The sequence below is a fragment of the Octopus bimaculoides genome, chromosome 2 (assembly GCF_046866305.1).
Source record: "Octopus bimaculoides isolate indiv1 chromosome 2, ASM4686630v1, whole genome shotgun sequence".
Classification (NCBI taxonomy): domain Eukaryota; kingdom Metazoa; phylum Mollusca; class Cephalopoda; order Octopoda; family Octopodidae; genus Octopus; species Octopus bimaculoides.
The window spans coordinates 53,347,875-53,363,857 of record NC_142929.1 but is presented as its reverse complement, the minus strand read 5'-3'; the positions used below and the strand labels follow the sequence as shown (position 1 = coordinate 53,363,857).

At 39.6% G+C, this 15,983-nt stretch overlaps 1 protein-coding gene across 6 annotated transcripts in view; it reads right to left on the bottom strand.

Annotated features, from left to right (window-relative positions):
• Positions 1 to 15,236, bottom strand: part of LOC106867400 (uncharacterized) — a 41,489-nt gene extending 26,253 nt beyond the window's left edge. For 4 of the 6 annotated variants that reach the window (XM_089345641.1, XM_089345648.1, XM_089345665.1 and 1 more), the window contains exons 1-4: positions 14,945 to 15,236; positions 12,840 to 12,961; positions 8,637 to 8,780; positions 5,399 to 5,527 (exon numbers count right to left, since the gene is read on the bottom strand). In XM_089345641.1, coding sequence (XP_089201767.1) covers positions 5,399 to 5,527; positions 8,637 to 8,780; positions 12,840 to 12,961; positions 14,945 to 15,206 — 657 coding nt within the window. In that variant the 5' untranslated portion in view covers positions 15,207 to 15,236. The remainder of the gene's footprint in view (positions 1 to 5,398; positions 5,528 to 8,636; positions 8,781 to 12,839; positions 12,962 to 14,944) is intronic. The other 2 variants (XM_089345656.1, XM_089345649.1) reach the window with 1 other exon arrangement.
• Between the last annotated feature and the right edge of the window lie 747 nt (positions 15,237 to 15,983).

The following is a 15,983-nucleotide window of genomic DNA, read 5'->3' as shown; positions in this document are numbered from 1 at the left end:
GTACATTATTTACAATTGACGGATATTTGTCCTCATCTTGTTTGTTGTCAACACAACGTTTCGGCTAATATACCCTCCAGCCTGGGTTCTCATTCCGAAGGTATTTTTCGATGTTGCTATTATTATTACTATTATTATTACTATTATTATTATTATTATTCAGGTCACTGCCTGGAATCGAACTCGGAATCTTGGGGTTAGTAGCCCGCACTCTTAACCACTACACCATATGCCCGTAGGCATATGAATAATAATAATAATAATAATAATAATAATAATAATAATAATAATAATAACAACAACAACATCGAAAAAATACCTTAGGAATGGCAACCCAGATTCGAAATTTCCCTAAGACACCTGATGAAGGCTGGAGGGTATATCAACCGAAAGTTGTGTTGACAACAAACAAGATGAGGGCAAATATCCGTCAATTGTAAATAACGTAAATAATGAACGAACGAAAATGTTTAATGAGAACCTTACGTAAACCAAAGACAAATTCCAAAAACATATTGCCATTGAATAAGTAACGGAAATTTCTGCTGTTAGGTTTATAGGTTATAATTTTCTCCCCGATTTCATAAAAATTCTTCGATTTACTAAATGTGTATACAAAAAGTACTAACGAATAGTCTCTATATATACGGGTGTGCTGCACGGGTGAGCGTATAGGTGCGTACGCGCGCACGCACACACAAACACACACACACTTGTACTTGCATATTTTTTTATCTTTTACTTGTCTCAGTCATTTGACTGCGACCATGTTGAGACAACGCTTTGTAGGGTTTTAGTCTAACAAATCGCCCCCAGAATTATTTTTTTTAAAGCCTGGTACCCATTCTTGCGGATACGCTAAATTACGGAGACGTAAACACACACCAACACCGGTTGTCAAACGGTGGGGCTGGAGGGGGCAAACACAGACACAACAACACACACACAAACACACACACACACATATATACATTCGACGGGCTTCTTTAAGTTTCCACCTACCAAATCCACTCACAAGGCTTTGGTCGGCCCGAGACTATAGTAGAAGACATTTACCCAAGTTGCGATGCTCTGGGACTGAACCTGGAACCATGTAGTTGGGAAGCAAACTTCTTACCACACAATACATACATGTGTGTATGTCTGTATAAGTTTATATACACCCACAAACATCAGATTGCACCTGCAGTACAAAGGTACAGCAGTTACGCGCGCACACACACACACACACACACACACACACACACACACACACTGTGTTACACCAATTCTGTCTGACAATTATGCCAAGGCTGCAAGTGTCAAGACAATACACTAATTCAGTTGGTAATATGGCTGATCGACGAACTGAATTCTGGCTTTCGGAAAAGATGGACGTCCATTTGATTACACACACACACACACACACACACACACACACACACACACACACACACACACGTTTTTGTAAATAATCGGTAGAAGTTACTGAGTGATTCAAGGGCCGAGAGTTTCATGCGTCGACACTTATGAAACTGGTTTCAAAATAACAGATAAAGTATGAAATCAGATCCATAAGTGCCAACGCACAAAACTCTCAGACCTTGAGTCACTTTGTAACTTCAGCCGATTACTGCTAAAAACAAACGTATATAACATCGTGGTTTGAGTTTTATTTTCCCCGTTTGCTTTACCAAAGCCACACACACACACACACACACACACACACACACACACACACACACACACACACACACGGTGGATCACATTAGATGGCCTGTACTTTGAATGCTAAGCTGCTTTTGTTGAAACTTGATGAATAAAGCAAATATTTTACCAAAATATTGCAAAACCTCTGATTCAAAACAATATACGTGGTCTGATCAATACGTAGCTGGACTGTTGCCATAGCAATGAAACTAAAGGATGCAGGGCAAAGCCGCTTGCCAAAGATTAACTTTGAGCTCTACTATTTACAGTAAGGCTTGGAAGGAAGGTGTGTAGCGTGTGATCGTCGCATTAACGATGACAGAGAGAGTTGAGCAGAGAATCTGCATCAAATTTTACCAAAAGCTTGGTGACACCTGCTCAGAGGCCTACGCAAAGTTTTCATCGTTCTCGACGCAATCAAGGAGATCTTGTGCAACTGAAACCCGAATGTCTTTTTGGTCAGCTGAAAGCAGTTTTAGCACAAACTTGGCAGACACGCGTCTCATACTCAAATCTTCAGTGATAATGGTCTGAACTGAACCGTAGCTAATCTGCACGTCCTCTCATAACTTACGGATAGTGATTCGATGATTTTCCCCACACAGCTGCACTCACATCTGCGATGTTTTTCCCAGTTCTGCTGGTTGCAGGTTTCCCAGAACGTGCCAAGCACTGCTTTAAACAGCAGAAATGAGACAGAACGTCAAAACTTAGTGCGCATACACAGCAAAGTTCAAGGTCAATCTTTGCTAAGCGGTTTCACTCTGCGTGCTATAGCTTCGTTACTATGGCAGCAGTCCGGGTACTTATTGATCAGACCTCGTATAAAAATAAATATGAATATATAGGCGCAGGTGTGGTATGAAGCTTGCTTGCCAACTACATGGTTCCGAGTTCAGTCTCACTTGTGACACCTTGAGCAAGAGTCTTCTACTATAGCATCGGCCCGACCAAAGCTATTATGAGTGGAATTGGTAGACGGAAACTGAAAGAAGTCCATCCTATATATATGTATGTGTGTGCTTGTGTGTGTGTGTGTGTGTGTGTGTGTGTGTGTGTGTGTGTGTGTGTGTGTGTGTGTGTATGAGCCTTTGTGTCAATGTTTGTCTACAACCATCGTTTGACAACAGATGTTGGTGTGTTTACACACCCATAACTTAGCGGTTCGGCAAAAGTACTAGGTTTACAAAGAATAAGTCCAGGGGTCGATTTCTTCGACTAAAATGCGGTGCTCTAGCTTAGCCGCAGTCAAATGAGTGAAACATTTAAGAGAATAAAAGAATTAAAAAAATAAAACATTATATATATATATATATATATATATATATATTGTTTTAAGTCAAGTTTTTCATTCAAAGTACAGGCCATCGTGTTACACCGTCTGATGCCACCCCTTCTGTCAATTGTTTGACCCCATGCTGATACCATTTCTTGTCCTTTGAGGCGAAGAACTCTTTCACTGGAATCTTCATCTCCCCTTGGTTGAGGACGCGTCACGAGTACAGGAAGCGAGCCATAGATCAGAACAGGTAACAATCCGAGGGAGATATGTTTCCGCAGTTCTGACATGCATAAGCAGTGATTAAGCAAGAGCCAGCTTGCTTAACCACGTAAGTGCAATGCATATCGCTTGATTGCATGCAGAAAGATCCGTCAGGTACGCAATTTTGTGCTCTCTGTTGCTTTGTAGGAGGCCTCTAATATTTAACGTGGAATTGTAAGGATCCTTTGGACGATAACTAACGAGGAATTAGCAACGTCTCATCTTGTGTGAATTTTCTGCTTGTTCCTTTGTTGCGTTTCTGTTCAAATTTTGGAATGATGTATATATATCTATACTATAAATTGCAGTGTTCTTGATTGCTTGATTGATTGATTGATCGATTGAGTGTCGGCAGATTCACTCGAGAACAGTGCAGTGGAATCGCGTGAAATTCAGCACAGAGCGGCAGCATGGTCCGCTCATGTTCAGGAGATTTTTATTGCCCTCCAACTCCCATGGTTACCGAGATAATCGATTATTACTTTTTAAGATAGGAATATCCTATTCAAAGTGGGGAGGGGCGATTTTGTTGCCTTTCCCATGCGCGAAATTTTACGAAAAACCAGCACAGTAAAGATTATTTTTTTTCCCAGTAATGTGACTGGGTTTGTTTTTCGAAAATTTTAATCAGAGGCACAGAAAAAAAATAATTTCAATTTTTTGTGCATTAAATAAAAAAGCTATAGCTTACGCTCTTTCTAATTACTATGTTTTTTTAACTTCAGTTACAAATGTCTTCAAACGTCGACATTCAAACAACTTTTCCATATTGAGACAAACGGACTCTGCACAATTGTATCCATCCGGGAACGCGTTTTCAATAATTGAAATTCACAATTCTAATCAATGTACATGAACGTCCAACCTATGATTGATCTTGAACAGTTTCGATTAACATTCTTGTGTCGCCAATACAACAAATAAGGTTCCGTGACTACATGGGGCTATGGGTACACACGTGAAGTTATTTTTTCAATATCGACCCGCAAAATCCTTAGCATCGTATTGTTTTGGGGTTGTTCTTACTTTTTTTTTGTTTTTGGAATTTTTTTATTTTTTTATTTTTAGTTCTTTTTATTATTCAAAATATACATAGAAAATAGCCTTTAACCAAATCCACCACACTGCCCTAGTGAAACCGGGAAAAATAGCTGGTATATATATATATATATATATATATACTCTATATTAAAGGAAAGTACGTTACTACAGTTTCAAACATACGGTACTCAAAGGCAGAACGATACGCATTTTCTATTAACTGAGTTGAGTAATTTTGTTTTCTACATCCCAGCATCCCAGAACCCCCATATACATAATGGGAACTCTATGAATATATACATATATATATATATATATATATATATATATATATATATATATATATATACGAGTGAGAGGACACTCAACCAATTTATTGGGGGTTACATGTATGGGTCAAGACAGTTTGATTCAAATTCGTTGGTACTCTTGAGTTTCAAGTGTAATGTTAAATTTGATTTTAAAATTTGATTTAAACGATTAAAATTTGATGAACTAACAGATAATGAACAGTAAAAACGTGACTGCCTGAGAGTGGGGGCTCAGGTAGGATGTTCATCCTCATTTTATAATTATATACATTTCATTCATCGTTTTGTATTTTATGTCCCCACTTGTGTTGTCTTTCCACGTGCCGTCCCCTCTATGCTTGGACTTTTGTGCCTAATAAAGATATAAGTCGTCAGCCATTTTGAATTTCAATATATATATATATATATATATATATATATATATATATATACACACGCGCACACACACACATATATACACCTATGTATGTATGTATTTATGTATTATATATGTATGTATAACATACGTATTTGAAACATTTCTAATTTAACCCCGGTTTTATCCCATCGCTAAGACTTAGCTGTAAAACCCTTGTCAGTCATAGTTAAGTAGTTTGTAATGTCAGCGTTTTGAAGAGTTAATATAACAATATCATGGACAAGATATGGCTTATTCGACTTCTTAAAACGATGTGAGAGAGTTGATCTCCACATATGTGTATGTTTTGCATTGCATGTGTAGAATGAATGCTTATTAATAAAAGAGGTCCTCGATTTCCCGAAGAGAATGACATACATAGATGATATCAATTTCGTTACAGAAAATATGAATTACCAAGCATGGATCTTCATCATCGTCATCAGTTTTGTGCAATGCTTCAAAATATTTCGTTTGCACTTTCTTTATTGGTTTTCTTTCATCAAACCTTGAGTAATGGAATAACAAGCCGGTTATTACTGATCCCTGAAAGTGAAAAGGAGAAACAAATTCAGTTACGAGACAAACTTAAATTAAGAAAATTTAATACAAGTTAAAACTTATGGCTATGATTTTTGCTAGCTTTGATACCAGTAATTTAGTTTTGAATGATTCTATTAGATTATAACTAGTTCAGAAGTTTTTAGGAGCAATGTGTACGAACGAACCGCCAGACTGAGTGAGATGTGTGCACTAAATTCATATCCATATCAAAACTACAATAGATTAGCATTAAGAAGAATCAGAATGTTTCCCGTTTCAGTCTTTTCTAACCAGCAGTAAACAAACTAAAATACTGCCAACAGCCATACATAAATTCGATGGCTGTCACCCTGCTTGAATCAAAAAAATATAACCTCCAGCAATACATGAAGACCATCATCAATAACCAAGGAATAGTTGAGAAGAAATGGGCCATTGAGAAAATAAAACTCAACACCAAAGTGTTCTTCTCTTTTACGAAATAACACAAGGTCACTGTCTCTATTGTTGGTCCTCTAATTGTTGATAATGGCAATCTCCAAGATAATGCCAAACCCATGAGTGAGATACTGCAGAAACAGTGCTGCTCTGTTTCTAGCAATCCTAATATGGCCGATCTGGACTGTATCAGTGATGTTAATCCTGAACACACTATATCGGACATGACGTTTGGCGCCTTTGATGTCTTAGCGGCAATAAACGAAATTAAACACAATTCAGCAGTCGGCCCTGATAGGTTCCCTGCTTGTGTCCTGAAGGTGTGTCGACACCAACTTGCATCTAATCTTGTTAATCTGCGGAGGAACTTACTGGATGCCGGTTATATTCCTGAAAACTTTCTGTCCCAGTTTGTTGTCTCAGTTTTCAAAAAGGGAAACAAGTTCTTGCAGTGAACTACCAACCGATCTCGCTCACCTCTCATATCATCAAGGGATTTGAGAGGGTGGTGAGATCACGGATAACCAACTTTCTTGAAAGCAACAGACTGCTGAACCCCAACCAACATGGGTTCCGTAATGGAAGGAGCTGCATAACGCAGGTCCTGCATCACCTTGATGACATTTTGAAAGCTTTGGGAGGGGGCTCGAATACTAATGTCATCTACCTTGATTTTAGCAAGGCCTTTGCCAGGGTGGATCATAAGATCCTCTTGAAAAAACTATCCAGCATTGGTGTCTCTGGAAAGTTACTACAATGGATCAAGTGTTTCCTGACAGGCAGAACCCAACACGTAGTAGTCGAAGGAGTAAAATCAAGCCCAGCCAAAGTCAGTAGTGATGTTCCTCAAGGCACTGTGTTAGGTCCACTTCTTTTCATCATCCACATCAATGACATTACTGACATCATGAAGCACAATAACATAAGGAGATTTGCAGATAATTCCAGGATCCAGAAGGTCATCAATGAAGTGGGTAACCTGACATGCCTTCAGTCAGATCTACTGGCTGTCATCCAATGGGCGGAAAAGAATAATATGCTGCTGAATGAGGACACATTTGAGTTAATCCACTTCAGAAAAGAGGATACCCTGAAACTCCCATATTCCCTCCTTTCGTGTGAAACTCTCATGGCATCCAAGAACATCAGGGACCTGGGAGTAATTGTGGACAACAACATAAGCTGGGCCGCTCATATAAACAGCAAAGTTGACATGGCCCGCAGAATGTGCACCTGGATTCTCAGAACTTTCCAGTCGAGAGATATCCCCACCATTATCCTTCTGTTCTCCACTTTTGCCCGACCCCAGTTTGAATACTGTTATCCACTGTGGTCTCCCAATGCGAAACAAAGTATCATCAAAATTGAAGCATCTCAAAGGTCAATTACAAAAAAAGACAGATGGCATGACAGGCCTTGACTATTGGGGTCGACTAAAAAATCTCAAGCTTTATTCTCTCTAACGTCGCCGTGAGCGCTACATCATCTGCATGATGTGAAAAATATTCCATCAGCATTGCCCAAATGATGCTGGCATTGCCTTTAAGATACACCCAAGACTTGGGCCCCGTGCTGTCCGCCCACAACAAAAATCATACTCGCATCACATAACAACAACAATACGGCACAATTATTTCACCTCAATTGACCCCGCTCTCTTTAACATTACACAAAAACACATTAAAGCAGAGACAGGCCCCATAAAGTTCAAGAAGTCTTTAGAAAAATTCCTTCAAAAAATCTCGGATAAACCTCCTACACCTGGATATGTCTCCGTAAACAATAATTTTCTAGTGGAATGAGCCACGCAGCCTGATTCCTGATTTAAATGACTTTACCAGATGGTGCTATTAGGTTAGCCATGGCTTGGGCCAATACTGACCAAAACCTATCAAATTATCAAAGTATATATAAACACACACACACACACATATATATATATATATACATACAGGCGCAGGCGTGGTTGTGTGGTAGAAGCTTGCTTCCCAACCAAATAGTTCTGGGCTCAGTTCTACAGCGTAGAACCTTGGGCAATAGTCTTCTACTACAACTTCCGGCCGACCAAAGCCTTGTGAGAGGATTTGGTGGACGGAGACTGAAAGAAGCCTGTCGTGTGTTTGTGTGCGTGCGTGCTTGTATGTGTGTGTGTGTGTGTGTGTGTGTGTGTGTGTGTGTGTGTGTGTGTGTGTGTGTGTGTGTGTGTGTGTGTGTGCGTGTGTATTCTGTTGGCTGTCAATTAGATGCGTGACTGAATATAAGTGAAACGGCCTCATTGAAAATCAGAAAACGCAGTGAAAAGAATGAGATAGATTTTCTTCTATGGTCAAGGAAGGACAAACGGGTTTTTCTAAGACACAGGAATAGTTCTGGAGCAGTAAGTGTTCATCCACGAGTAAAGAGATAAAAAATTTTGAATGCGAATTATTATGAAAAGAAAGAAAGAAAGAAAGAAAGAAAGAGGGCATAAGTATTATGCATATACAACAGCATATATGCGTATTGCCACACTCATTTAATTATGCACATACCTATTCATGTATATATAAAGAGAAGGAAGGGAATGTGAAGAACATGCGTATATATTTGTTTATGCATGTATATATATATTCAAGAATGTGTATTTATTGTTTTTAGCTGTTTTTTCCTTCAAAATGCTATACAAAATATTTACTATTTTGTTCTTCCTTTCAAATTCTGCGATTTGTTTTCGAACATCCTCCGGACCTTCTATTTCTTTTTCCAGTTTCCATCTTTTTTCTTCCTCACGAGAATACAATCTGTTCTTCTGTAATATCTGTCCGGAAACTTCTTGCAACTGAAATCAAATAAGACTAATACAAAATGAATCAAGCGACAAACTCCCAACTGTCATATCTTTGAATAAATATTGTAAATGTTAAACAGAAATTTACATTATCTTTTATTTTATACTTACTTCAATCATTGGATTCCAGCCTCGAAGGGTTTACATGAACAAATCGACCCCAGTACTTACTTTTTTTCTTTCAAACCTGTTACTTATTCTGTTTGATTCCCTTGCTGAACCGCTATGTTACGGGGGATGTACAAAAAAAATAATGCCTATGGTTAAACAATGGTGAGAACAAATATACACGCAAAGACGAACACAAATACACAGACAGACGCCCCATCCCCACCTCCCCTTACACATAAGCACAACACTCTCTCTCTCCCTTTCTCCCTCTCTCTCTCTCTCTCTCTCACACACACACACACAAACATATGCAGAGTGTTCCGGTTAAATTTGATAGTTTGCATAACAGGAAAAGAAAACACAATACCCCATCTAAAAATAAAAGTATTTTTAAAAAATCAAAAAATGTCGACTAGATTATGGCTGGGAGATAACAGTTTACTCAAAATAGCCACCCTCGGCTTCCACCCCGACCTTAAGACGGCTCCAGAACCTGGCGCATGCTTTCCTCGCTGTGTCCTTGGGAAGATCGAACGTTTCCTAGATTTTGGCTATCACCTCCGTCTTGGTGCTGCAGCAGAGTGGTTGGTGTCTTTCTCCAATTTCACCTTACACATAGTAAACCATGAGATTATAATTGGAGGAACAAGAATGCCAGAAATTGGGGCTGACGAAATCGTAGATATTTTCCAACAAATTCTGACTCTTTCCGGGCGTATAACAAGGAGCCGAATCCTATTGCTACACATATAGTCTTCCAGCAGCAACCCTCTCCAGGCAGAGTTTGATCATAGTCTCCAGCAGTTTCATATAGTCGTCTGAAATGAGTCTAAGGCCCTGTTCAAAAGAGTGAGGATGAATTCAGGTGTGCGGACGCTGTCAGAACACGTTAAATCCCTTTCTGCTGACCAGATTTGTGGTTTCCGTTGCAGCTGTCCATGTCACGTCTTTCAGCCTTTACAGTGTGTAACAGAGCATTAAGCAGCAGTCATGATGTCGACATTTTGAAACCCGACGCGAATCATCCTGATACAGGTACCCCTTGTTTAATATTTAAATGGCATCCAGTCATACAAGTCAGCTAGCTTTTTCTCAACTACACCTTAAATTTTAATGCTCTCCAACGCCTTTGACTGTCCACCGACACATTAAATTGTTCTTGGAAAAAGAAGACATTAAAAAATAATCGCCAAATTTAGCCCGAATACCATGCATATATTTACGACGGGCTTCTTTCAATTTCCGTCTCCCAAATCCACTTACAAGGATTTAGTCAGCCCGGCGCTATAGTAAAAGACACTTTCCCTGGATGCTACGCAGAGGAACTGAACCCAAGATCATGTGGTTGGGAAGAAAGCATCTTAACCATATAGCCACGCCTGCGCCTATAGTCAAGATTTTTCGCCCTTTGATATAAGCAAATGAAATTTGAATTCTCCAGCTACGTCATGATTTCATGTTCGGAAGCTTTTATCAACGTTTACAAAAGAAAAAAAAAATCTGACTCAGTAATGCGTCGGAGTTATATGTACATCAATATTGTAATACTTTGCTCTTAGCAATATTTGTAATCTCCCTCATTTGGTAGCACACCTGGTAGGAAAATAAAATAACGAAACAATAAAACGACGTAGTGCCAGACTTCCAAATTGGAACGTAATTAATGATTGAAGTGGCGCCTTATGTATGCAGGAACTTTCACTCTATTTTACTTTATCTCTCTACTTTCCTATTTCCACAAAACTTCATTATTACAGTGTATGAATGTTGGTTTCTAGATTTTATCGAGAAGTATAGTTCACAGATTCGACAACCAGTAAGAATATTACTTTTATTTATTTACTTATTACATGGAAGGCGAAGCCTGTCCTAGCTATATTTTAACTCAGTATGTTGATGGACTGGGTTAAATTCCATATGTAGCACTAATGTGCTGCTTTATATTTGAAATAACTGTGCTGATAGCAAAATCTAACCCACATGAAAATAATATGTAATAATACCAATGTTGTTTTATCTGAATTTATTTTCAATCCTCTCCCTTTCTTAGCATTTCTCTTCAATATAAACACCAGCACGCCTGTGTAGTTAAGAAGCTAGCTTTACAACCATGTAATTTTGAGTTCAGTCCCACTGTGTGACACCTTAGGCAAGTGTCTTGTAAAATCCCATTGCATATATATATATATATATATATATATATATATATATATATATATATATATATATATCAGTCAACCAATATTTATTATTCAAGATTAAACAAAAAGTTATGAATAATAGAGAAAGCATGCGCGCGTATATATATATATATATATATATATATATATATATATATATATATATATATATATGAAGGTGCATGTTCTAGTGTTTAGGTTGTTACACTCACGATCGTGCGATCGTGGTTCCGGTTCCTAGACCGTGTGGTGCGTTGTGTTCTTGAGCAAAACTCCTCATCTCACGTTGCTCTACGATCACTTTGACACCTGGCGTGTAGTACATCGTGTACTTGTCCTGGCAACATCGATTTATAGGAGGGAGGGAGTTAATGTACATCACGAACATTTAATCACTATAAATAAATCATTTGTGCAGGTCGTTCGGCAAAAGCTGAACACTCACGCGTCATCTTCGACGGGAGAGTCCATCATACATACATACATGATGGCCGTCCACTCGTGACCGAGGAAGACCATTGCCGACCTTCAGGAACATTGTGCACTCTAGGACTAACTTATATTTTGCATTTGTGGCTCCGTTGGTGGCTAATGAGCCCTGCTCTTGACAAGCATACACGATTGCAAACATTGCAGACCAAGCTTTCCCCATTCACTATATGAGCCGTGCGCTTTTGCGCAGCTCACTTAAGTTCTTCATGCTGGTTACGTGCTCTCTCAAAAGTGTCGATCCCCTCCTTAACATGCTTCCTCCATCCGTGGCGATGACAGGCATTGTTCTCCCAGTCAGTGTCCTGCATATCACAGGCCTTTAATGAGGACTTGATACAGTCCTTAAAGCGCAGCCTTGGTTTCTGCCGGAGTCTCCTTCCATTCACAAGTTCTCCATAGAGCATCTGCTTAGGAATCCTGCTATACATACATACATACATACATACATACATACATACATACATACATACATACATACATACATACATACATACGTACGCACGTACGTATGTGTGTGTGTATATCTGTTTGTTTCCCGGCAAAAGAGAGCGATAGAATAAGTGTCAGTCTTAAAAAGAATAAGTACTGGGGTCCATTTGTTTGACTAGAACCGTGAAGGTGGTGTCCCATCATAGTTGCAGTTCAATGACTGAAACAAGTTGAAGAATAAAGATTAAAGAGCACCTATCTCTCACTTTCTTTTCTACTCTAGGCACAAGGCCCGACATTTTCGGAGATGGGGTGGGCAGTCGATTAGTTGACCCTAGTACGCAACGGTACTTAATTTATCAACCCCGAAAGGATGAAAGGCAAAGTCGACCTCGGCGGAATTTGAACACAGAACATAAAGACAGATGAAATACCGCTAAGTATTTCGCCCGGCGTGTTAACGTTTCTGTCGAAGTACAGGCCATCGTGTTACACCGTCTGATGCCACCCTTTCTCTCAGTTGTTTGACCCCATGCTGATACCATTTCTTGTCCTTTGAGGCGAAGAACTCTTTCACTGAAGCTGTCATCTCCTCTTGGTTGACGAAGCGCCGCGAGTACAGGAAGCGAGCCTTAGATCGGAACAGGTAATAATCCGAGGGAGATATGTTTCCGCAGTCCTGACGTGCATTATCTGTCTCTCTTTTATTGTATTTCCCATCCCTAGTTCCCTCTCACGTTTTTAAACTTAGATTTTTTCGACCTATTTTGTTTGCACCAAATTCATCCAGGTACCCAGGAAAGAACCAACCCCGCCACCGCGTCATAATCAAACTTACATTTATCCGCTGAGATTTCCGCGCCAAGAAACTCTCTTTACATTGTTTTTTCCGTTTATAAAAGCCTTCCAAAAATTCCTGTTGGTACATATATTCCGCGTTTTTCAATTTTTTCCAAAATTCTAAAATTTTGGAAGAAAACAAAAATATCAACTAATACTAATAACAACAACAACAACAACAACAACAACAAATGATAATAATAATAATAATAATAATAATAATAATAATAATAATAATAATAATAATAATCTCTTCAATTATAGGCACAAGGCCTGAAATTTGAGGGAGAGGACTAGTCAATTACATCGACCCCAGTGTTTCATTAGTACTTAATTTATCGACCCCCGAAAGGATGAAAGGTGAAGTCGACCTCAGCGGAATTTGAACTCAGAACGTGAAGATGGACGAAATGCTGCTAAGCATTTTGCTCGGCGTGCTAACGATTCTGCCAGCTCGCCGTCTTAATAATAAGAATCCTTTCTACTATAAGCACAAGGCCTGAAATTTGGTTGGCGGGGGGGGGGGGGGGGCTTGTCGATTACATCGACTCCAGTACTCAACTGATCCTTAATTTACTGATCCCGAAAGACTGAAAGGCAAAGTCGACCTCGGCGGCATTTGAACTCAGAACGAGAAAACGGATGAAATGCCACTAAGCATTTTGCCCGGCATGCTAACGATTCTGCTAGCTCACCAATAATAATATTTCTTGCTTATTTGGGCGCAAGGCTAATCATTTTGAAGGATGTGGAGTCGATTACACCGATTCGAGTGCTTCACTGGTTCTAATTTTATCGACCTCGGCGATATTTGAAGAAATGCTATTCAGCATTTTGTTCGACGCGCTAACTATTCCGCCAGCTTATTGTCTCATAAACAACAACGACAACAACAATAATTGAAAGAAACGAGTTGTGGAAAAGCGCGTCTAACAAACGGAAACCATACTTGTTCACCGTCAAGAAAAAGCTGGAAATGTTGTAGGCTCAGTGCACATCTGCGCGTCATCAACCACGGCATTCCCAGTCCTCTACGAAACGGATACTGACAACAAATGGACTGTCTGACCAGTGGGATGCAAATCCTGCACAAAAAGTGGAAGAGCAAACGTTCCATTCTCATCAGCTATGCAGTTGAGTAAGGCACGGCGGTAGAGCGGAAGTAGATGACGAATGCGATGTAGGCGTTCGCAACCTCCACCCGTCTCTTCAGGCAGTTTCCTTTCAGCCCATTTCTTGGTAAAACTTGTCACCCTACTCGTCACCTCTTCCCAGTTCTTGTTCACCTGGAGGTCTGTACCAAACCAAACCTTAGCAATTTAACCATTTCATCCGTCCAATGCCCAACGACACTGCTGAACAGTATGGACCTTCTTCTCCAGTAGCCTCAGGCTCACGGAGTTCTAGTTTTTGCTTTTCTCATCGGATCTTCCGCATCATAGTCCTCACTGGATGCCCTTTGATTAGAACCTTGATTAATCGATTGGAACCTTCTCTTAAAATTTCAGGCCTTGTGCCTATAGTAGAAAGGATTATTATTAAGGGAATATAAGGCGATGAGAAAAGCAAAAACTAGTGTTTAACTGGTGCATACTTTATCGACCCCGAAATGATGTATGGCAAAATCGACCTCGGAGGAATTTGAACTTAGAACGTAAAGACGGACGAAATACCGCTAAACATTTTGCACGGCGTGATTCTACACGTACATACATACATACACACCCAAACATATACACTCAAACATAGATAGATAGATAGATAGATAGATAGATAGATAGATAGATAGATAGACAGGCTGGCGGACTGGCTGGCTGGCTGGCTGGCTGGCTGGCAGACAGACCGGTATCCTTTTTCCTTCTTTATTTTCGCCCTGTTATGTATCTCACCACACATCGGCCCGTCTTTAGACGATTCTAATAGCACATATTTCCCGATACATTAAGTTACCAATTTCTCGTGCATTCTTTCTCTATTATTCAGCAAATTATCCATGAGTAAAATAAGACATGTTGGTCATGGATGTACCGATTTTGAGCGTTCAGAGTTTACCCAGAGATAAACAAGTTGTTTTTGTGGGGTTTTTTCTGCTTGTCTACCTACCAGTTAAATGTTCAAGTGCATGAGACTCATGGTCTACTCTTAGCAAGTAATCGTCTTGAGATTTCAAGCTCGCTTTAATAGTTCGTTGTCTAATGTCACTGGACACGAGGCGTGATTCAACGAAAGGCCTCAAGTGTACAGATAACCAGAAATGCCGTGCTAGAAGTATATCTTTGTCGTCTGAATCACAGAAAGCAATATGTGGTTTACCGGGTAATGAATAAGCGTCAACATATTTTACATCGCTTGTTCCGCTCGGCATTGTTGATTGATGTGGTTTCCATAGCAACAAGAACGTCGTTAGGTCATTTACGTCTCGCAGTTTTGTACTTAGTTCCGTATGTTTCTGCTATAGCGAAATTCTGCCAATTTTAATCGATAGCATGTAGTGCGCGCGTGCGTGTGTGAGTGTTCTTTTTCTGTTGTGATTCATAAAGTTTGGAAGCAATTTGGAATAAGGATATAAAGTTTTTGCCGGTGACTTCTATCAATGTGGAAGGTTTTTTTTTTTGCCTCACCTCGCATCAATGCTGGAGGTTTTTCTGCCGCACCTTGCATCAATTTGGGAGGTTTCTTTTTTTTGCTGCAGATTAAATCGATGTGGGAGGTTTTTGTGCCTCACCTCGCATCAATGTGGGAGGTTTTTCTGCCGCACCTCGCATCAATGTGGGATGTTTTTCTGCCGCTCATTAAATCTCCTTGACCTGTTGTTAAGTTCCACTGGCCAAGACGAGTGAAGGATGCAATCACTGCTGTGAATAGATGTAGAAAAGGGAGAGTTTCCCTCTTAAACCACCTTCGGGTGCGATCACATACACACACACACACAGAGGAAGGGGTGGGAGGAGAGAGGCATGAGAGTACATAAATGCAAAACAAGATGAAGAAAATAGTACTCGAATACCAAAGGTAGATTGAAACAAACACTTCGCAAGCAGAAAAAACTTTACGAACTATTGCTCTAAAATTTTGATGAATGCCTGAATAATTCAAATGTTCTGTTTAAAGCCTCACACATTCATGTAGGTTGCGGCAGAAA